The 25,120-nt window shown below is 35.1% G+C and overlaps 1 protein-coding gene across 1 annotated transcript; it reads left to right on the plus strand.

Moving 5' to 3' along the window:
• The first annotated feature begins 11,411 nt into the window (after positions 1-11,411).
• LOC145688876 (dynein axonemal light chain 1-like) lies at positions 11,412-12,069 on the plus strand. Its single transcript, XM_081763041.1, has one exon. It carries the CDS (start codon positions 11,423-11,425, stop codon positions 11,987-11,989), a length of 567 nt encoding a protein of 188 aa, XP_081619167.1. The 5' UTR covers positions 11,412-11,422; the 3' UTR covers positions 11,990-12,069.
• The last annotated feature ends 13,051 nt before the right edge of the window (positions 12,070-25,120 follow it).

Below are 25,120 nucleotides of genomic sequence, written 5' to 3' on the forward strand. Positions count from 1 at the left end.
TTTTCAAAGTATCAAGTTTGAGAAGAACGAAGTTTGTTTTCCACTGTTGTTATCTCATTGCTCATAGGTACCAGTGATGAAATAATTGGTCGAAAATCACGCGGCCGCTTCTTACATCTATTCATGAAGAAAATTAGTTCCAATATTAGGTACCTAAGTTCAGTATTAACCAAAAAAAAAAAAAAAAAATCTTGCAACCATGCGTAGCACATTTTAATACTTACACTTGAAATAAAAATATGACTGGATAAAGACGATTGCCTTTGTCTTTGAATTTCATATGTGAATAACAATATAGGGCTTTTCAGATAGAGGAGGGGAAGGGGCAGGTTTTATTAAACAAGATCGTACATCTGATATGTTTTAACTATAGGCAACTTGTACTTGCAGGCTAAACTCAGTCTTCTGAAGTCAAACGACAAATACCATTAAGATGTTCAAGAGAATAACGTATCAGCATTATTACATATTACAGACACAAAGATACTACTAGGCTCCCAAGTTTCAAAATTATATTTTGTGTGAAAGCACTTAGTAGATTTAATTCTTTGTCACATGATAGCTAGACCCTGAGAGAAATTCAGAGGGAATCCACGGGAAAATTCTTTCGTAGTAAATAAACGTTGTACTACTTAGAATTATTATAAAACCAAGATATCAATTGGAAGATGGTTACAAAGAAATAAATTTAAGAAAAAAGTTAAGACATGGATAACTGCTATTTACCCTCTTTTACGCTCTTTAATCAATTTAGCTGTATTTATAAGCTTTGGACATTTGAGGTAGAAATGAATAAATCGAGAACCGTTACCTACTAACAAACACAATAGGTAAAACCTAAAAATACGAGCCCTAGGAGTTATAATTTTTGCCAAATTAACTTCCTGCCATTCTGTCCTTCTGCCATTTCGTCCGCTGCCATTTCGTCCTCCTGCTATTTTGTCCGCTGTAATTTCGTCCTCCTGCTATTTCGTCCGCTGCCATTTTGTCCTCCTGCCTTTATTTCCTGCCATTATGTCCCCTGCCATTTTGTCCTCCTGCCATTTTGTCCTAAATTCGTCTCCTGTAGCCCAAAGGTCATAATCTTGGGGTGCTCAATTAAAGATTTCAGTTAATTGCACTTCTGTTCCGCAAAATTAATTTTGTTTTTGGTTCTTACTTCATTTGTTTAGAAACCCTGCTATCAAATGTTGTTTATTCCGCTTTCATTTCAATCCAACTTCTGAGTCTTCTCTTCCTTTCCTTTTTCTTCTCCTCCGCCCCCCTCCCTCATTCTTTCTGCCGCTTTTACCACGAATGAAATTATTATTAGGAAGACTGACTCCGAAGCGTGCGGGTTCTTACATCACAGCGAACCCTGCGGCTTCGCCTGCAGGTAACTTTCAGCTTTCCTACGGTGCACACACCCTGACCCTTCACTGGAAGAGTTGGTTGCAGGTGCAGAAGATACCCTCTGGCAATCTGTACTCTCCTACAGGAGTGCTGTACTGCGCTTCAATCCGTCTTGTGTTCATCAGAACACCCATGGCGCTCCTGTTGATGACTGTCATTCTGTCTTGGTTTTGAGGATGAACATTTGCAACGATAAAACTTCTGAATTAACTACTGACAATGCCCAATTTTCATTAAACGATATATCATCACTTGTTTGTTACTGGTGGTCTTTTGACGCTGGAAATCGTGAATCTTCAAAGTGAATGAAAGAATCACGTTCTTGTAAGTGGAGGATCTCAATCAAATTGTGATACGTGATTATTAATACCAGAATTACAGAACATCTCTACAAGTTTCTTTCAAGATTTTCTATTCAGTGAAATCCAGAAATGCAAGCTTTCAACTGTTGGTACTTAGGAATCAGTACATTACCTGTAATGCTATTTCTCCTCTTAAATCAGAAATGTCCTAAAGACCTTTGCCGTACCCTGAAATATATGGGCCTAATGCAAGCCCGTATTTAGGTAAGTGCTATTCTGTGCTCGAGCACAGGGCGGCAAAATTTAGGGGGCTACAAAATTTTGAAATTTTTTAAAGATTCACAATAAAGTAATATTTAAAACTACCAAGCCGCAGAGTCCCGCGCAAGTGCAAGAAAATACGTTAATGTGTTAAAATCGCTTTAATTACGGTAGTTACTAATTAGCTAACTTATGTGATTATTTTTAAAAAGTATCCCTCTCCCATTCCCACCCCAAGGGGTGAGAATGAACATCGTGAAAACTGATGCCGTTAAACTCAGCGACATCGAAAACTATGAATTCAACATTAATATCTGTCGTTTTCGATTACTTTCGCCCCCTGGGGAAGAGAGTATGACCTTGAAGTTGACTGGATTAAAACTGTCATTATTCATCTCAGCGACCCCAAAAGCTATGAATTCAAGTCTAATATTGGCCGTTTTCGATTATTTTTAAAATGTCCCCATGTTATTCTTATGGGGACTTTGCACCCTCATATCTCAGCTGCCAAAGAACTTTATGAATCGTTGATCAAGTGAAATTATGAAATATTAAAACGACTTAACGGTTGATTAAGAATTAATTGAATGCATTTTCTCCGGACAGGAAGTTAAAACCTAGATTACATGCCAATATTGAGGGAATGTGTCCCCAATGGATGAGTGGTTAAGAGCCTGTATCATAGAGCCGTTCAAAGACTCTCGAAATACCCCTGAACGTTATACAGTACCGCAAAACATCGTGGGAAAAAAGCTATTTGGGCCAATTCTAATTCCTCCCCTGGTAAGATTCCGTAATAAGAACAGACTTAGCGGCGCCGCCCCAGATGGGGACTTACTTCGTAGTTTGTTGACATTTGTCAGACCTAAACGTCTACGGAAAATAAAGATACGAGCATGGCGAGAAGTTCCTGTGAGTACAAGAAAGGAACTGATACCGTCCCCCGTTATGAAAGGAACTGATAAATACCATTCCCAAAACACACTTTTGTTCAGTTTTCCCTACTCGAAAAGCCCTGTAAATAGAAAGTCTTACAGCAAAACAGAACTGAAATAAGCTATTCTTTTCCTCTATATTAATATGATCACCTTTTGTTTCAAAGCGAAAGATTTATTCACACACAAAGCATATTCACTCTGGTATCAAAATCTACTTCCCTTTGACATTTTACTATTAAAAAAAAAAAAAACTCTTAAATTTGTCAAATTCACACACTGTACATAGTAAAAAGTTTATACTAATAAACCTACCATGTTTTCTTTATGGGAATACGGGACACTTTAGATCCCCTTCCCCCCAAACTCTCCAACACAATCCAATAAACTGTACCTCTGGTTATGTATAACAGTATAATAGGCCGCGTGGTTCAGTGGTATAGCGTTCACTTCTGGCGCATGGAGTCCTTGGTTCGATCCCAGCTCACTTCAAGTGAGCTTTGTAGTGGAAAAACACCGTGTGCGTGGGTTTCTCGTGGTTCTCCCGTTTCCTCCCACTTTCTTCATTCCACCATTTCATTCATTTCTCATCACCACCGTCTCCTTTAGTCGAGCCGACATTTATTTTTTCAACGGGTCTAGGAAAATTCGGTGTAAGAAAACTCGGAGTACAGAAAATTCGGTGTACGGAAAACTTGGTGTGGGGAAATTTTGGTGTACGGTAGATTCGGTGTAATACATATTGAATATTACCACTTACGATAATTTACGACATTTCATATTGTGAAAACGAAAACCATATAATGTAACGAATAAAATGTTATTACCTATTTCAAGAAAAGCAAATTTATTTTTCTGCCTTGAGTCCAATACCTCTTGCATGTCTTTTGCTGGATATTACTATAAACTACTTTTCATCACACAATGAAGCTGACATTTTTTGTCAGAAATAAAACAATTGCAAGTTCAGAGAATAGTTATAGGAACAACTAAAAACACCTTTCCTATATAGTACATCATAGAACATATACAAGGTGATTCTTTTAAAACTCATGGATTTCATTTGGGTCTAAAATTTCTAACTGAAGTCCGATTTTCATGCGGTTTATGGCAAATGATCAAGGAACGTTGGAAGATTTATGGAACTATGCTTACTGGTTTAAATTCATTTGGGATAATATCGGCCACGCCTCTAGAAAAGCAGCAAATATTCGCCACTGTACCGAATTGGAATTAGGTGAGGTGCGGTGTGGAGATTTGAGTTTCTTAGTTAGATGGCAACCTCGCGACGGCCAATAAGAAACAGGAAACTGGGCCGTTGTATTGAGAATTATGCTGTGCTACTGTACCAATATGATCAGGACACAGTTACAATAATGTACTCTTTGGAACAAAGTGATTTTATCGTTAAAAAGATTTTGGAGACCGGGATCTGTTGTTGCTACGCAAAGGGTAGTTACACGCAACTTTGCCTTACGTTCTGTCCCAAACAGGAATATAATATGGTCGTTAGTGAATAAATTGCAGGAAACGGGATCGCTTCTGAGTAAGGCAGGGAAGCATCGGACCTCGCTGGCGGATGTTGTGGAAGATGTCAGTTACCGACTATTTTAAGTCACCCAAAAAATCCCTCTGTCACTTGTAGCGAGAAACCGGCTATTCAACATGTGATTTATGTGTGTTACCACTAACACTTAATTTTGGGAGGCGTGGTGGCTCAATGGTAGAGCGTTTACCTCCGATGCTTGGGGTCCCTGGTTCGATCCCAGATCGCGCCGTGTGGACTTTGTGGTGGACACACACCGTGCTCTTGGGTTTTCTCGGGGTTCTTACGTTTCCTCCCACTTTCTTCATTCCATCATTTCACTCAATTCTCATCATCACCGACTCCTTTAGCCTAACCGGCATATCCGTGGGACGTAAAACTTAAAGATTTCATTTCATTTAACTAACACTTAATTTGTATTCTTCAATTTCGCTTCAAATATCCAATATTTCATTCGAACTGTAACGTACAATGGCGAATATTTGCTATTTTTCTTACGGCCTGCTCGATATTACCCCGGATGAATTTAAACCAGTAAACATAATCCCATAAATCTCCCATCCTTCCTTGATGATTTGCAACAAACCGCAAGTAAACCGGACTTCAGTTAGAAATTCTAGAGCCAAATGAATCCGTGAGTTTTGAACATCTGCATATACATATCTATGTAAGATGCAAAAAATATATTGATCAAAAAAGTCTTAGTGGAAAGGGCAATATAAAGCAGGATGGTTTTATCAGATAACAGTTGTACAAATAGTTGAATTCTCCTCCAATCAGACACTTTAGTTAAGGTAAACAAGTACTGCAACCCTATTGACTCCTTATTGACTTCTCCTTCAATCAGGCGTAGATACTTTAGTTGAGGCATTTATTTTTACACCTTTGAGCAACATAAATAATCTATGTCGTTTTTGAAGAATTTAGATTTAAATATTTATTTATAAAATAGACATAAAATCGTCAGAACATTTTTAAAAAATCTACAATTTTCAACTTTACCCGTCTAGTAACCTACATTTTTTTTTAAGTAGAAAATTCTAGGAGACATCTTCCAAAACAGCATAAAAACTTAAGTTTTAAATAAAATGTCGATTGGTATCGATGGTCGCTTCGCTGTCACAAGAACGGACATAAAAAAAAAATTCTTGTCATGTAAGGGCCATGAAATGTTAAAATCCGTCGAAATCTAGAATTCAAATTATTTCACGATCACAATTTTTCAAAATTTGGTATAGTAGACAGTAAAAGTACGTTCTACACAAAGTTTGAACTTAAAACTAATACGCTCATTTATCCTCAAAGTTGAGTTTTTAATAAATCCTACGGTCTACCAACGAATCTTTCTTTACACCGAACATTCCCCACACCGAGTTTTCCGTACACCGAATTTTCTGTACACCGAATTTTCCTACACCGAGTTTTCTTACACCGAATTTTCTTACACCGAAATTTCCTACACCGAATTTTCCTGCTCCCTTTTTCAACAATATAAGTTCCCTAAGTTGCAGATACTTTTCTCTCGTCTTTCCCTGCAATTAACTTTACGGACTGAAGATGTTTACAATCCAACTATAAAAAAATTTCCTTAAAAACTTATAATGTCTTATAAAAATGCTTTACAGAAAAACAATATGCAAACTGTTTAAATCAGCGACACAATCTACATTCAATATTCTTCGCGCGTTTAGCAGTATTTATTTACATGGTAGAATCTGAAAAAAAAAAAAAAAATACGTTTGTCAGTTTAATCTGATGAAAAGTTGATTTTTCTCCTTGTGTCGTGTATAATTGTCAGGACCAAATTTACATATTTCTAAGCCCTGGACCAAGTACAATTCTGTGCCCATAACCTCTCAAAAATATTATAATTCTTGTTACTTTATTTAGTGTCTCTCTGAAGAAAAAGTCACTCATCTTTCCTGTGCTTGTATACATGTAGAAACACTCAAAGCCATCTTACTTTTTTTTTTTTTTATGTTGGAGTGTGTTCGAGTTTCCACCAGGTACAATGGAAAAGACAAGTGTTGCAAATTTCGCTCGCTATCAAGTCGGACAGGGTATTGTGATAACTTGCTCAAAACTGTTACATGCTACACTTTATTGTTCACTCACATTATCCCAGCCACTTTATTACTTTTCGAATAAGCTTATATTGATAACAGAAATGGGATGGAATTAAAATATGGGACATTTGCCTGTCCCGACTAAATTTATTGGGACGCGGGATTCTCGGGTCCAAAATCGGGACTGTCCCGTTTTTTTACGGGACGTATGGCAGGCTTAATACTAACCAGTCACTGCCTTGTTCTTGTTTTATTAACATCAATTCTGCCAGTCACTACCTGTTGCCTTGTATACGCTCTTGTATCAAATGCTTTTGCGTCCAATGCTCTACTTGCCACCGAAACGCCTCTTCTGTCTGTCTTTCCATGCCAACTCTATTCTGCTTTTGTCAGTGGTACAGTTCCCGATTTTCATTAAAGATTCTTCAAAATGTTTACGAATATCAAATGAACAAAAGTGAAGTGTAATCACTTGCAACAAGTAAAGAAAGTTTAAACGAATATATCAATTTATTTCAAGATTGGACACTACACAAAACTTGTCAAGTCTATAGGAGAACATAATTTGCAGCAGCTGGGTACCTAAGAAAATGTTAAACCGGATAAATCAATTGAACAAACTGGCATTCTTCAAATTGCGAACTATGTATTTTAATTTGCCAACTTGTCAAGAGATTGGGAACTTTGGGGGGAGGCTCCCCCCTGTACCCCCCTTTAACGACGCCCCTGGTGGTGTGATACTGATGCGAACATAAAAAAATCAGTGATCCATTGTAAGATTCTCATGTATTGTAGTGTGATACTGATGCGAACATAAAAAAATCAGCGATCCAATGTATGATTTTCTTTATTGTAGTATGATGCTCATGCGAACATAAAAAATCAGCGATCCAATGTATGATTTTCATTTATTGTAGTATGATGCTGATGCGAACATAAAAAATCAGTGATTCAATGTACGATTCTCATGTACTGTGGTGTGATACTAATGAAAAATGTAGATATTACATATCTTTGTTTAAAATGGAATGCTGTGAGAGAAAAAGTCATTTTGTTGTCAGTTTGTAAAAGTGTCATCTCTGAATGAATAAAAATATAGGCCTAAATCATTACATGCATTTCTGTTTCTTATTTAATTTATACTAAACATTGTTTACTCATTGTTCATTATCCTAGTAAAATGATATTTTGCTTTGTGGAACATAATGAGGTGCCATCCAAAACAGTATCAGAAATACCAACTCCTGACTATAAATAAAACTACCATTGGAAAATCATTAAAAAAAAAGCACACACTGTACTGCTCCAAGGAGATAATAATAATAATAATAATAATAATAATAATAATAATAATAATAATAATAATAATAATAATAATAATAATATATCGTATGGAATTAAGAATCACACTTTCATCTACATTTTCCATTAATACAGATACTTATCTTTGTACATTATTTCTTACATACCTACGTAGTATAGGTTAAAAACAAAATAATTTAGATATAAATGTTATTATGTAGTCATTGTATATTTATTTCAATATGTTTTAAATTAGAGTAGCTTGGTTTCAGTTCAAATTTTGTACTAATAATTTTGTATTTATGCTATACTTTATTATTAAATCTTTTTATAAGTATTATTTAGATTTTAAAAAATTCTTATTTAGAATTATATATATATATATATATATATATATATATATATAAGGGCGGATCCAAGGGGGGCTATAGCCCCCTTCCCTTGACCCTCAGGTATACACTGGATAAAATGGACTTCAATCCTGTGTTTACACTGGATAAAGCGGCCAACTATGGCTTAGCCCCTCCCTTGATCATATCCTGGATCCGCCACTATATATATATATATATATAACTCAGTCATATTGAAATCTGAGGGGGACATTCTCCCTTGCCCCGGCTCCTCCCTATATCACGCTCGAGTTTGAAACATCAAAACTTCTTTAAACCTGATTTAGTTCCATCTCAACATTTTCCTCCACCATAGGACTGGTACCGAACGATTGACATTTGTTTTGTCCTTTCGTTTATTGCCTTTGCGCCACTCACCCTCCTGCAGAGTTATCCACCCCTCCTGCTTCCTGTGTGCTTCCAAGGTCTTCACGAAAAGGCAAGGTTCCTCTGTTCTTCACGGGGTGAGGAGAGTGAGGAAGCTTGACCATACCAGAGGGGGAGATGGATTTTACTTTGCTGATCACAGACGGAAAACGAATGACACAATAATTTTGAATAAAGTACTTCGCTCCTTTCGTGTTTATGAATATACGAATTAAATAATTATGTTTCTTGTGCTTGAACTTTACAGATGAAGACTACTTCTGTGGTGGTCTTGATCAAAATTCATGAATTTACTTCTATTTTCACGTTTGTAATGTTCGAAAAATTGACAACTTTAGGATAATAATAATAGCAGAAATAAACAATAAATTAGCAAAATGTATCAAGACCACCCTTCATTCAACCTTCAACTTGCTCTCCTCAAATTTTGATGAAGATTGGTTGTGTGAATTGGCTTCAAGGATGAAAGGAGATAACCTCTATTTCGCATTTTACAGAGAGGGGTGATACAGACTCTTAAGCTCGTTGCTTTGTAATCAAGGGGTGCCGGGTTCGATTTCCGGTAGGGACAAAAATGGTTCGGATCCCAAATTAATCTGTAGGTCCCGTCCTTAGTACGTCGCCATTATTCCGTGGAAGGCAATGGCAAACTACCATGGGTTCATCTTCCCCAGGGATCTTTGGGTCAGACACCTAATTTTGGGCAGAACACCATATCATAATCATCACTGAGAGAATTAGGACATTTAAAATTGCGTTGTAACTTTTGTAACCTGTGATACCTAAACTGCTACTCAACAAGAGCTGGTATCTTTGCAAAATCACGGCTTGTTTCCTTGTTTGAGGCATAAGTTTGTGCGCGGAGGGAGCGGCAAATTATTTAGAGCACATGGGCGCACAATATATAAATACAAAGTCGTTCTGACACGTGATTAGTGCCATACTAAAGAGGTCGACTAACATATATTTTTCCTACAGTTGTCAAACCTTTAGTATGACGCTAATCATACGTAAAAACGACTCTGCATAAGGTGGTATATTTTTTAGTATAGCTACAGCTTAAGAAATGTCTTCTCACTACAGTACTCATATATGCTCATTCACGTATTAAAAACATTGTAGTGTCAAACATATTCACTGCATGTGAATGTCTCTTGGAAAGTTGTGAATTTCTAATATACAATTCTGGAAAATATTGGATATTCATATACTATTAATATTATTATTATTATTATCATTGGAAATCCAATAGTACACAGTAGAAAAAGTGGTTGTGTTAATTCAACTCAACTTAATTTTAAAATAAGAATAGTAAGCTACAGAACGCTTCATATAGAAAATCTTCATTTTTTTTATTTTTATTTTGTATTCCTTCCCAACATTTATTATGAAATATTTCTTGATGGTGCGAAAGACAACCTTCACCAACGTCTTCTTCAAGAATGATAGGAAATTCTTACCTATATCCTTATAATATGTTTGCCTCTTCATCGTGATTCTACTTGTTTTCCACCATTTTTGAAGCACAGTCCCCGGTGTTGACTGGTGAGCTCTAGTACAGTGTAGAAGTTACGCAGTAATACGATGTTGTTTCTCGCTGTAGACATATTTCTTCAGAAACATTATGTAAAACAATTGAAAACACATCGCGCGGTTTGCATGTTGAAATTTTGCGTATACCTGGATTTGTTTAAGTGTTTCTTCTACTGTATTTGTATGTAGCTTCAGTTCATAAGCCTTTATAATTAGATGCCCAACATATTTGGCAATCACGCAGAAAACAACATCGAAGATTGTACACTTGTGTTAATTTAACACAGGCTGTGTGTCATTTCAACTACCGTCATTTGACACACAACTCCAAATGGAGAGTGAGTTGTTCTAACCACCTGTTTGTATTATATTTTAACACAATCGTGTTAACACATGCATGTCGTTGAAATAACACAACGGTTTTTTACAGTGTATTAATTCGAAACAAGTCATACCATGACCATGCTATCCAACGTTAATGTACTTTCGATGTGTATTATCCTGTTCATCTACGTTGAGCCGTATATTTGTGCTTAGAAGCTTCCAAACTTCGGATGTTTGTGATACTATAACATTCTTAGTTTTTAACACTCCAAATTAATGTGGTATTTTAAGTTTTTGTTTGACCCATGTTGATTTAAAATATGTGATAATCTGACGTAGTACCATTTGAAAAAAAAATATAACTTTATATTGGGTTGGCAACAATGTTAATCTGGTGATGTTACAAAATACCTAACACGTTTTCCCCTTCCCCATTGTTTCTTGGTGCAAAATTTCGTTTTCTTTGCCTTTTACGATTTCTGAGATATTTACTATTATCATTATAAATGGACCACCCTGTATATTCGGAATCCTCGCGATGACAGCTTTTATTTGATACCCATGCCATATTGTAAGGAAAGAAAAATTCAGCTTAATTAAAATGGCGGCTGATGTCTGACATATTGACTTTTGGTGATGTCACCTATCCTATGTTACTTGGACTGTTACCACAATTCCAACGACACCTCATTTACTGAAATCGGTAGAACTAATGGACATGAATATACGTATCTACACACAGACATGCCAAACACAATTCCCTCCATTTGGCTTCAATGTAGTCGGTAAAAGGAGGCAGAAAGTGTTTAATTTGAAAACAAACCAATATGAAGATAAAGAAGATAAATAATGGTAGGTAGTATACTATTTGGCAAGTAAATTTCCAAAATTTGTAGTAAACTATCTGGCAAATAAATTTTCAAAATTCCTTCCATAATCTTGAGAGTGTGTGAGTGAAATACATTTCTTTTAAAGAAATATCAAAATGGTAGGCGGAACAACAATTAAAGAAGCTATAGCAAGATGGGAAGAGAAAACTGGTAACAGTGCAGCGGAAGCAACAGATGTTCAGTTATCATTCCAAATGCCTCCGATAGAGAAAATGGACAACTCGCTTGCGGTGCTGGCAAACGTAGAGAAATTGTCGTTATCATCGAATAATATTGATAAAATAGCAGGTTTGGGATCTCTGAAGAACTTAAAGATATTGGCACTCGGAAGAAATAACATCAAAAGTTTGGCTGGATTAGATCCTGTTGGTGATACTCTTGAACAACTGTGGATCTCGTACAATCTCATTGATAAATTGAAAGGAATTGGCGTTCTAAAGAAACTGAAAGTGCTTTACATGTCAAACAATTTAGTGAAAGAATGGGGCGAGTTTAATAAACTTCAAGAATGTCCAGTTCTTGAAGATTTGTTGTTCGTTGGCAATCCTCTGCACGAAAAGGCTACAGCTGATGGTTCCTGGCAGGCTGAAGTTCTGAAGAGACTTCCGAATTTGAAGAAATTAGATGGAGAACCCATCGTCGGCGGCGAAGAGGAAGAATAAGGAGATTTGTGATAACAAGTTCATTTCTAAAAGAAGTATTTCAGCTACACTCATACACAGCAAAATTATAATTTGTCCGGTTTATACTATTCAACCAGGCATAATCGAAATTGATTATATAACTGCTATAATACTTCCGAGTAAATAGAAGAGTGCAGATTTATTGTACGGATCCATACATAATTCATATTTCTTTCTCAGTAAATCGACTCTTTATCTTAAAGAATCATTTTTGGGGTGTGGACTTGTATTCTTCTGTAGAGACTCGTTTTAGGGAGGCTTTAGTGTATGTACACGATAAGAAGTATTGTCAAAAGACACTAACCAACTTATGCTAGATGCCCACTAAAGTATATGAATGCTATCTTACCATGTCAGAGTAGGAGCGCAACAGGAGCACCCGAGCGGAAGCGAAGGGGTGCGTCCGTAGGAAGCAGCCGCGTTAGCGAGGGTAAGTATCCACATAAACGAGAATTGTAAAAATATATGTTCACATTTAATGCAATACTACTCATAATTTCCTTAGTGCTTCCCAAACATTACTTAACAGCGATAAAACATTTTGAGAATAACAGGTAAATCATCCGTTCATTTTTCAAAATTGTTCTGTTTTGAATATTCTGCACTGATTAAATTGTTATGATGAGGATTTCTCCTGGCGAGATTTTGGCCTGCAAAGTTTTGGGCAGGTGAGAATTTGGGTGGCTAGGTTTCTGGCTCGTGGGAATTTGAGCGAAAATTTTTCGAACGCGAGATTTAGCCCATATATCCTTATTTGCATGCTTCTGATGATGTTACAGCAATATCTTCCGCTCTTTTCGAGGTAGTGTTCTAGTGCATCACGACTTTTTGATGGCACTCAAATCAGAACAGATACAGAAATACATACATATTATATAATGCAAAAAATATTTCAAATTCATCAATAATTCTTCATTTTAAACCTCTGGAAACTGTTGATGCAAACACGAAATTCAAATACATGTTTACATTTTTTTTAAATCGACAAACTCCGGGCCCGAGAAATCCCGGAGTTTCGAAAATGCCGGATTTTGGATGGTTATATACAAGGGCTGTTTTCCTCTTCTTTTCGACGTTGATTAATACATTTCTTTGTATAATTGCAAGTAGTATGGTGTCACTGTGAGTATATATAATCTTCTACCTAATTACCTAGTGTATATTTACGTATGCAGTACATAAAGATAAATAATATGATAAATTCCATGAGAATAAAAAATAATAAATGCATTAGATTAGCAAACAACGACATAACCATTAAGACAATAAAAATTCTATTTTCTCCAAAACTATGCATGAGAATTTATCCTTAAATATGCCATTTTGTTCAACTCTATACCATCTATCGATTGATATACATTTTATCTTCGGGCAATATAGTTTAAACAAAATAATAATAATAATAATAATAATAATAATAATAATAATAATAATAATAATAATAATAATAATAATAATAATAATAATAATAATAATAATAATACAGTAAAACCTGTCTTCAACGGACCCTTTATTAAACGGAAAACTGTCTTAAACGGAAATATTTCACGGTCCCATGAATTTTGGAGAACAAAACGTGTAAAAAGTCCCTTTATTAAGCGGAAACTGTGTTACGCGGACAACGGAAAGAAAAATAAACATTTAACGGAAAATTCTGAGTTCCGGACTACAGCGTTTAGAAGATGTTTAGACATTTTGTAAGACATATACATTAGCGATAAAATGTTCGTTCTTTTGTTAAATATTTCTAGACAGTGTAGACCTTTCCCAATCACTACTCATATTCACCCCCACAAATTGTCCTTAATCCGCAACTTAATCAAGAATCATACGGAATGTCGGAAAGAAGAAAACGAAATAGAGGAAGAAAAGGAATACGATACCGAGTTCGAAGAAGAGTGTAGAATAAATACATATCAAGATGCTCTCAGAATTTTAAAGGAACTGCAAAAATTTGCCTTACGGAAAAATGATTCTGATTCATTTAGTATAATTTCTCAGGCTAAAGTGTATGTGGAAAGTCAAGCAGCCAAGCAGCAATGTACACAGAAAACCCTCCTTGGCTATTAGAAAAATAAAGAAAACGTGTGCATAGTATATTTTGTATTCATTTTTATTTTTTTGTGTATTTATTCGTAGAAGAAAGAAGCACTGTAATCGAACAATGTACGTACAGCAATATATTTTCTCAGTATGCTCCTTTATAAGCATTTTTTTTTTAAAAAAAAGGGAAAGGTCTACCTCCACTAAGCGGAAACCTGACTATAACGGAAATTTTTGCAAGTCCCGCTCGATTCCGCTAAAGACAGGTTTCACTGTAATAATAATAATAATAATAATAATAATAATAATAATAATAATAATAATAATAATAATAATAATAATAATAATAATAAAACTTACGAGAAAACTCTGATTCTGCAGCTACATCTCGTTTTCCGATTGGTATTCCAGTTAAGACTTCGAAAGCGTTCTTACTTTCTTCCATTCTGACTACAAGACCTGCCCACCTAAGCCTCCTAGACTTGATGACCTTAACAATGTTTGGTAAACGGTATAAATTTGCAGTTCCTCGTTATGAAGTTTCCGCCATTCTCGCGATGAACTATATATTAAAAATTATTCTTGTATTTTCTTACAGTTACAGTGTCTTTTTTTTCAGTGCAAATATGAAAATCTTTCTCCTTATAAGTTGGTGATTTTGAGTATGTGACACTTTACTAAGAAAGGAACACTATATATACAGTATTTCAAACGACATATAATTCCTCGGTCATACAACAATTAGTGATTATGCAGCATTGTGTCAAAGCGGGGAAAACAATTCTTCAATTCTGTTAAAAGGAAGGAGTTTCAAAGCTTAACATCTGGAAATACAGTAACTAATCTGGGTTACTGCTAATCTAAGATATAATGCTTTCCTATTATCAGTTATGAATGTACAACTAGTGGTTAGTGGTTATGAAAAACTTGTGTTAATAATACAAGTAAGGTAATAACTTTATGGTTTTTGTTGACTAACTGTTACATTGGACACACCTTCAAGAGGATATTACTGTGTATAATTGAATTTTACATCATTACATTGAAAAAAGCACTAATAAATATAAAAGAACCCTGTCACAGGAATGTGAAATGAACATTTCCATCTTATAGATGTTACAAACTCCCACCATTAGTTTCAACTAGCTTCCACACTTCTTTAAAACCATAATGAGCAGAATGATAGTGAACAAAGTGGAGCAAATAAATAACTTATTTGTGTTAATTGGTACGTATACAATAGAATGAAGCGAAAGGAGGTAAAGTAAATGATAACCACGAGGAAAGAGATAGGAAGGACATCCATAAAAGATGCAAGCGAAGATGACAAGCTGGAAAATGAAATATGAAATGATGAATGATTTATATTCTTTTGACCCATTTTCTTCAAGGTCACTTATCTCTGGTATAAGTGGCAGAAATGCACTTTGAGTTTAAAGTTTTACTGCTCCGCTCAAACCAACGATATTTGTTTTACATACCTATTTGCTTTTAATGGCCGTGTAATGGTAATGCATGTTATATTAAATAAGCTTATGGAATGACACACTAAAGTAAAGAATATAAATTGAATTGTGAAAGAATTGTATACACCATTTTGTATTAGTAATATAGGTATAGTTAAGTTAGCTTATGCATGTTGTTGCATATAATGCATTCCCAGATATTGCGCAAAATATTTATATGTTGGGTGTCATACTTTTATTTTATGTTTATTTCTGAACGAATGTGTCCAAAGAAAAAAATATTGACAACCTATTGGAGTTAGGTTACTAAGTAAGTTATTTGCAATACTTTTGGCTTTCTAGTCCCTATTCCGATCCCAAAGAAATATGCTATATGCAGAACTCAGGTTCCTCATTAATCTATAAATACTGTGATAATTAAAGATCCGATAACTTATAGGTAACAAAGATAAGGAACCCTATTGCATGAAAACAAATATGAATCATACACCACTAATGTTTTGTATAAGTAGTAGCCAAACTGTATGGAACTGAAAACGCAACTTTTGAAATCTTGAACTTCCGTTCTTACCGGAAGTGATGAAATTACTCGACTTATTGACAAACTATTTTAAGATATCAAAAAAAAAAAAAAAAAAAAAAGGAAAGAAAGTTCATGAAAAATTTATAGTAACTGGTTTCTCATTTCATCAATGTGAAAAAGTCAATAGAAAAAATTAAAAATTAATTCCTTTTCTATGTTTTGTGAAGGCGCAGACATTTAGTAACTGTGCCTCAGCTTTTCAGTGAGAAATTGGCAACCCTACTTGCATTCTAGCTACATCTTTCTGTACCAGCACAGATAATAGACTCGACAATGAGAAACGGTCGGCTTGCTAATTGCCAGCGTTGGCCATTCGTTGTACGTAATGGGGCGTTTACACTTGGTCGATTTAGTCGCACGGCTAAATCGACTCGTTGCATTTGCGACTAAATCGAAGCAACTAGGCCGAATCAGATCGATGGATGTGTTCAATTGTTTCAACCGAAATTGAATGCTGCTTGTCGACTCGCTCTCCTCTGGTCGATTTGAAATCGACTGGCAATTTTAAAGATGTCCAAGCAAGCAGTAATTGGTACAATTTGCGGTGTTATAGCAGAAGAAAATAGAACGTCTTTCAATTCAGTTGCCAGTCGATTAGTCGCCTTCGATCAACAAGCGATTAAGTCCCGTTTACACGGTCGATTAAGTTGAAAGTGACGTCAATTCAACTGAATCGAACGCACATCGACTAAGTGTAAACGCCCCATAAGTGACCGCTTTACCGCCCATTTGCCAAGCAACTCAACTGCTAATATTACGAAAGAAGTAACATTGTCATTGAGACTACGAGGTCCAAATTGTTGAATAAATGATGGCATATTGATGTTTGGCCAACATACACTTTAAGTACGGACGATGGGCTAATATATTCTTCATTTTTGAAGTTACTAATTTTGAACCATATCGATCATTAGCCTTAGCGTGGGCTAATAAGTTTACGGTTAGGATTGTTGATATGAACCATTTAATTGTGTCAATTGGTACCACTTGATGCATTGGTTCGATTCCCGGTGGTATATATTGGGGGGATTGTAGTGTCTGTGGCTTCTCCCGTTTTCTCCTACATTTTTATTCCACTATTCTTGAACTTACGTTAACGTTGCATTTAATTTAGTTTTCTAATGGGATATCACTCTTCATACTTAAAGTAGCCAGTAAATTAACTATGTTCCTGCGTGCTTTCACATCAAAATGTTCTTTCTGCATTCCGTGATCGAAGAATATAACACTTTATAGAAAGGGCCACATTTTACGTAAATATCAACGAAAAATATGTAAAATAACTGCATATGATTTAGCAACACTGATCTCAAACGGAACCTCGAGAACTTCTAACCACAGTTGCTGCTTTTCCCCCCACGTGTAAAACAAGTGCAAGATACACCAAAGTGTCACGCAAGATACGTACTCTTATTAAGAAGATGAGACAGGTTTTGTGTCTCGGAGAAGCAAACGCTTAAAAAATAAATAAATAAAGTAATGCCCCGGAGAGAAATAAGGTAAAACTAGCTTGAAGTAATGTTTTCATTCTTTCTAAATTGCTTCTAGTGCTTTTTGTGTACATGCAATCAATGGGCATATAAATAAAATAAAACAATCTTTTACTATTAAAATATTTGTTTTTTCTTGTCAACCTGCTTAATCTCAGATGATTCACCGAATTCTCACTGACCTTTGGTTGGTCACATGTTAATTGTGTCGTCATATATTACATGCACACGTGCATCGTATGTAGTACGTGTGTATTTGGTATAAAAATCGTAAACAAATGTAAGAGTTTCGATAACGTAATGTAAAGAACAACATACGTACGTGCTTATAAAGTTAATGATACTTTTTGGAATCATGTGAGCAAGACAAAAGTAAAGTTGATGGTTGTTTTCAAAGTTTAATACGGATCGATAACTATAACAAACTATTGAAGTATTGAAACAAACTATTGAAGTAGATGCAGAAGATTTGAAAAGGAAATTCTTGTTAATCTTTGCACAGATTATATAGGAACAGCAATAAGAATAATACCAGTGGGATTAGTGGTATTATCCAGTGGACCAGTGAAATTTAAGTGTAAATCCAGTTATAGACTAAACTGAATTTTGTAGAAGTTGTAATGAGTGAGTAATCCCGGGTTCGATTCCCGGTAGGGATACTCGGTCGGAAAGGTGTGACAGCTTTTTCAGGCTAGCCATCCTAAATGAGTTTTTCCTTATTCACACAAGGAAAATGTCGAGATGGTACCTAGCATAATGGTCTGAGGCCGTTTCCTTCCCTCCTCCCCAAAGTGCACTGAAAAAATCCGTTTTCCGGACAGCGGCATATTGTACAAATATACGGAATCCTCTTGCTTACTACAGAAAACAGTACGGAGCATACGTTATCCTATGCTACATAGGCACTGCTTTTACAAAAAAAAAAAATAAGTCAGTAAAATAAATAAATAAAATAAAATGAAAATAAAAATAAAAATGTAACAAAAACGAAAGAAATTATAAAATGATGATGATGATACTGATATTGTGTTTCTGTATGATGTTCCCTTTCCTCAAGACTATGGTTGCGTGAATGTGTCACTGATTGCCGAACGCGAACCCACCGGGCCCAGATGGGTAAGCTGTCAACACTCACTGACCCATCCACTACACCAATCATCTCCGGAAAATAGAACTCAAGTCGACCCAAAATATGAAGATTTCTAAGCCTCCTTCATTCTCACTCGCAGTCCAGTACCCCGATCCGCAGTTCATAGCCTGCATCCCATCGCGAGATAAGGTTACAAACCACAATCCGACAGAACAAGATACTGACCCAAGAGTGAAACTGACGGTGAGTGCTTCGAAAATCTAAATGCTTGTAGATACTAACTCAGATAAAAAAAAAATATAAAAAAATCTCAAATCGAATTTAAAACGCGCAACGGGATGGAATTTCGAAAAGAAAACTGAATGCCAAAAATGAATTTTGTCGATCTTATTAACGAAGCGAAATTTCCTGGCAGGTCTGTGATTCCAACCCCGGTCACACTAAGTGAAATCGATTCTATACGTCTCAAGATGCTATAATATACTTTCGTTACACTGTTCACGTACTGCTTTTCAAAACTCAACTTTCTGAGTACTAATAATACTATTGAAGTTACTTTACTACATAGATTTAAGTAATTAGCTCTGTACTGGATAATGAAAGATTTTGTTTCGACTCATATATTTTATTACACTAACTTCTTGTAAGATGTGAAACAATCCAAACGAAACAGAATACAAAAGTCGCGAAGGTTGTTCCATACGAATTGAATGCTTTACAAAGCTGAATGGATAAATTTATCATTTGATTACATATTCTCTTCACCTCTCATGAATGAGCTTTACATTCGTTTAGTTTAGTCGTTAAAAAAAAATTGAAAATAACGACATTTACTACAAAATCACATTAGCCTTGTACTACACATGCACTACTTATTACGGCTGTGTGCTACATACTTTACTTTCTTTTCTTAGTATTTCTCTCTTTAGATACCGTTGTGCAAGTGGTGTCAGCGAGGAGGATTTATACCAACAGGGTGACCTCCCTTGTATGAGCTCAGACCTATCCACTTTGATTCCCACAACAAAACATTTTATCTCGAGACAATACATACACTCAATAAATCTACATGAAAAGAAAGTACACTTAACCTAATCCCTAACCTAACTATCTAACTAACTTAACCTAAGTCATACAAAATTACTTTTATTCAACAGATTAGTAATATAGCACACACACCGCCTCTTACCGAGGACGTATGGGGCGTTAACCATTCAGCTTTAATTTTGTATATTGTTAGATAAAAAAAGTCCTAAACTATGTGCTTAAAATTCGAACTTCTGGTTTCTAGTGAAAGGAATTCAAAATACATAACGAACGTGTTGTTGCTGACGAGCATCTCCCATTACCAATAGTTATGCAAGCACCCTTATTATCAATGTGAGCCAAAACTTTGTATATATTTGTCTCATCGTATTCAAACTACAGTGAAGGTAAGCACAAACCAGAGAATGGATTTTGTTCTGTGATATAGCAGTACGGAAAAATAATAAATAACAGAAAAAGAATATACGAAATTACATATCCAAAATATAATTTTGGGGTAAAATGTATGTACTCGAAAGTACACACATTTCATGGACTGTTGGTAACAAACGTCCACACTGAAACTCCAAAAATACAATCCTCCCCCCCCCCCATTGAACGAGTGATTTATGTCACATCGCAGAGTTTATATATTGTATAACTTAGGGAAAACTACGCAGCGTTTAGCACATTTTGGTGGACATCACCACGCCAATAACATAACACTTTTTTCCAATCCGAAAGAGGTTAGAAATTTTGTAGGTTTCAACTTGGCCAAAACAACAATAATTTGGAACGTTACTTTCTACCACTTACGTGCTGCAATAATCCATCAGTTCATACTTTACCAAATTCCTTTATCCTACTTGCCCCGGCAAGTATTTTGGATATTTCAAAATATTTGAGATTGGAACTCCATGTCTTCGGGTTTCTACAACAACGTGCAAACCTGACGCCAGCAGCTTGCTCTCCTTCACCCTTACACAATGAGCAAGTCAAAACTAATTTGAATTGCGCCGCAGTCCTCAGGAGTTCGTACTCCAAAATGGTACACTAGCAGCTAACCACACTGAATTAAATTGTAGATTTTCTGCAGATCAGACGCACTACCCATCTGATCATGGCGGCTTCATCAACCAAAAGAACAAAGGCAACAGGAAGAAGATTCCCAATTGGAAGATCATTGTGACGTAATTATACGATGATAGGAGTTTCTCTCAAGATCAAAGAAGCCGAAAAATCTCAACCACACCTGTGATTGCGGAAGATCCAATCACAGTTAATTTAGATTAAACAAAGATATGCTTCAAGAAGCTACTATGGCTGACTTTACAAATATAAAATTTTAAAGAAGATTTTTGAAATAAAAATTTTGAATTCTTTTGAAGATCCCCTAACCAAAAATATGACTGATAATTAACTGGAAAGTTTTAAAACGACCAGATATAACCTTATTTTCCTAAAATAATATTATATTTTTAGCTAAATATACAAATAATTGTTCAATGTAAATATATTACCATATATTTCCCTCTAAATATACTAAAATCATTAGTTCAAGGAACTTAACGCAAATTTTGCGGTCTACTTCAAATCGAGACATTGATTAATTATATATTAAAAAATAAAATTTTAATAAATATTAAATTCATATATATATACTGGTTGCCCAAAACTTCCGGGCCATGTTACATTATACGATGTATAAGGTAACACTGCCCTTAGACGTTACATCATGCCGTTGCAGCATGTCTGATATCTAATAATCTTCCTTATATTACATACATATATGTATGTACTCCCATGCGCAAAAAATATTGCGCGTATACTGTAACTCACAATTTTTCGCAATTATTCCATTTTCCATATGTTTATTGGTAAAATTCAGTTATTAGTACGTGGAGATAATAGAAAGCAATCCATCTAAGGAGATATTTCCAAAAAATATAATAAAATAATAAAAATATAAGCAAAAAACAAAATTATGTTCGGTTTTGTGTATACTGGCAATAATGTTTTCGAGGGAATTTTTGGAGTAGCACAGCACGATTGCAGAGGGAATAACAAGATTAGTAGGAGAACAGCTGAATCAAGGAATTGGAAATTGGAGCAAAATATTGCATTTATTGGCTTAAATCTAGGGTGTAAATTGTCTGCCAAATATAAATTAGCTTCTGTAAGCAAGATGTTATACGGAAAATATAAACAAAGAGAAAAACTGTTGTCTTAAGTTTGGAAGTGACATGCTCTATAGCCATGAGCATTTATTTCTTAAGAAAAAGATAGGCAACAAAAGAAAATCTGTGTGGGCAAGTGGGTAGAGTGACGGACTAGTAATTCTTATACTGTTTTGACACCAGATCGAATCCCATCCGGTCCGGTTCAATTTTTTTCTTTACAAAACATTGTAGAAAGTATATAATTTTTATGTTAATAAGAAACGAAATAATATAATAATGAAATAACTTTTTGTTTTTCTGATGACGTATTTATTCAGAATTAGCTTACTATTTATTACTAATAGCGATTGTTTTTAGTTTATGGTATGGTATGCTTAACCGTTCCCTCTCTGTTTTTACACAGCTTCAACTCACTGCGAGTGTCTGTGAGTCAGGAATAGGAAAAAACAAAACAAGAGCAACCTGCAGCTTTACACACAGCGTGAGGAACACAGTCACAGCGATAGCTCGTTGTCATGAAGAAAAAAAACTGTTCTAGTGTTTCTGTGTGTGTGTTTCTTTTTAAAGTATTGACTCTCTCTCTCTCTCCTTTTGTTTCATATCCACAAGTGCAACAAATGCAAGTCTGTGTGAAAAAAAAATAAAGAGTGCTTTCTTTAAACAAAACTAAATTTTACAGCTGTCTTTGTGAGGAACGCGAATGCTTCCAAAAGATGCCATGAATATTAACTATAATCGTACCGAATTATACAGTAGCGTGAAAAACTGATAATAAAATGATGTAAGATGCATAATAAAATGATGCAGATTTTTTTTTAGAGTAACCACACATTAAATATAACAAATTAAATTTTTGGGATTACAAATTATCACATTACGTGTCGGTGTAGGCCTATTCGTTTTCACATTCGAGCGACGAAAAAAGAATGTGTGGTGATAGTTATAAAAACCGAATACCAGATTTCAATAAATTTAAGTTACATGGCTCCTACATAGCGAAAAAAATGATTTTTCGATGTCTGTCCATCTATTTGTCTCTCGGTTCGTCACGCTTTTACACGCACTCAAATAGAGGCCATACTGTTCAACGTATCTGCACCGAATTCTAGACATAACGTTTTAGTAACATAATATCTTTCGAATTTTATGTCCTTCGACACCTAAAACCAAGGTTAATTTACTGAAGGATTAAAATTTAAAATAATTCAATTTTCTCAAATAAAAAAAAGCTGTGACTATTTTATTTACTTTTGATAAATATATATTTTATTAACAAATCTCCACCACATATGAATAATTTTTCTGAAAAAATATATATGGTGTAATTTACTGTATGGTATGCGTTCTTTTTGCACAATTTTCTCAACCACATTTCATAAATAAACGTATCATTAACTACCTAACAATATGTCAACTCGTTGGAAGGAGTAGCTTAATCTTAGGGTGAGCTTTCCCCCGATGGTTTTCCCATTAACGCCTCAGGCAATTTTGTTCATATTTCGTAAAGGAATATTTCATTAATAAACTAACATAGAGCATAAATAGTTTATTCCGATAACATACAGAAGAAGTGGTTTTCTCAAGGGTTGATTTTTTTTGGACAATTGTCTCAGTTATTACTGAAATTTCTATTTTTACTGAAATTTGTTCTAATTTCAGTAAAAATATTTTCTGTAATAATCTTACAATATGGTATAACTCGCTTGTTCCGAAAAGAAAAATCCAAAAGAAATAGTTTACTTTGAAAGTGAAATTTTTCCCGACGATTTGCTTAAAAATTACTCGATATACTGTCAAAATTACAGATAGAAGAGTTTACCTTTGGGGGTAAGCTTTTGCCGATGACCTTACTAAAAACAACTCAGGAGATGTTTGTTGTTCATATTTTATAAATACGTATTACATAAATAACCTAGCTATATGGTATAATTCCCTCATCCGGAAAATCTAGAAGTGGTATATTACTTTTGACAGTAAGTTTTACCCTGCGATTTTCTCAAGAATGACTCAGGCGATTGTGTTCGTATTTCATAAATAAATGTTTTATGAAAACACTAACAATATAGCATAGCTCGTTTATACTGAAAAGATCCACAATCGATAATTTATTCTTGGGGGTGACTTTTTGCATAATTTTCTCAGAAATTACTCAGACGCTTTTGCTTATAGTTCACATACAATTATATCCTTTATAATTCTAATATATGGATCAAGTTATTTCTAACGGAAATATGACCAATGGGTACTTTACTTTTGGGCCTGAAGTTTCTTCTAGCAAAGTTTTCCAAAACATTATTTTATTCGCAATTTCCCAAATAAATGTATCAATAACAGTTGCAGCCTAACATAAGTCAGTGTAAAATATTCGAGCGAGAAAGTACAGTGCGTTTACTCCGTACCCTTTCTTAAATATATTTTTAAATGTTACACCTAATCACAATTTTCCGAACAAAATCGAAACTTCTTTTTAAATGTGCCTTGTTGTGATCAAATGGTTCAAGTGCATTGGTTCTGGATTAGATTTCCAGTGAGAGCTAGTGTATCTTCATCCAAGAGATGTGGCACGTCGGTGCAAAGAAGAAAGTGTTTAAATAAGCCTAACCAAGCTAATTAACAAAAGAAATAATACAATGTTACGAAATTATCGTAGAAACGTTGTTAATATTAGGTAGGTTCGACTGGAATGTCCAAACAATTGTATATTCCAAAGGTCTTTGTTTTCGTCCGGCGGGAGCTCATGTGGTTCGCATTTCACGTTAATCAGTAGGTCCACGTCTCATATAGCCTCGCTGCTGAAAGGGACGATAAACTCAAAATCACATCACACATCTTTGTTTTCGCCTTTGTTTTAGCTCATAAATGTCTCTGTTCATAAGCTCCTTAGTGGTTAGCGTACGCGCCTTTGGCGTGGAAGACCCGGCTTCGATTCCCGGCGAGAGCTCACGTGGTTCGGAGTCCACGTTAATCAGTAGGCCGACGTATCATATAGCTTCGTTGCTGAACGAGACGTTAAACTCAAACTCAATGTCTTTATTCATAAATGTCTTTGTGTATGGTTTTTCATATACGTGGCATGGACATTAAATTTTGATTTCTACGCCATATGTATCTAATTATTATACATACACACCTATAGAACGAACACAACAAACTTGGAATATCTACATTGTTTGCACATGGAAAATAATCACGCTCTACTGTACAGGACAGCCGTGTGTAAGGAATTCCATAC

This window comes from Thermobia domestica, chromosome 7 (genome assembly GCF_964235325.1).
Source record: "Thermobia domestica chromosome 7, izTheDome1.hap1.1, whole genome shotgun sequence".
In the NCBI taxonomy this organism is placed as follows: domain Eukaryota; kingdom Metazoa; phylum Arthropoda; class Insecta; order Zygentoma; family Lepismatidae; genus Thermobia; species Thermobia domestica.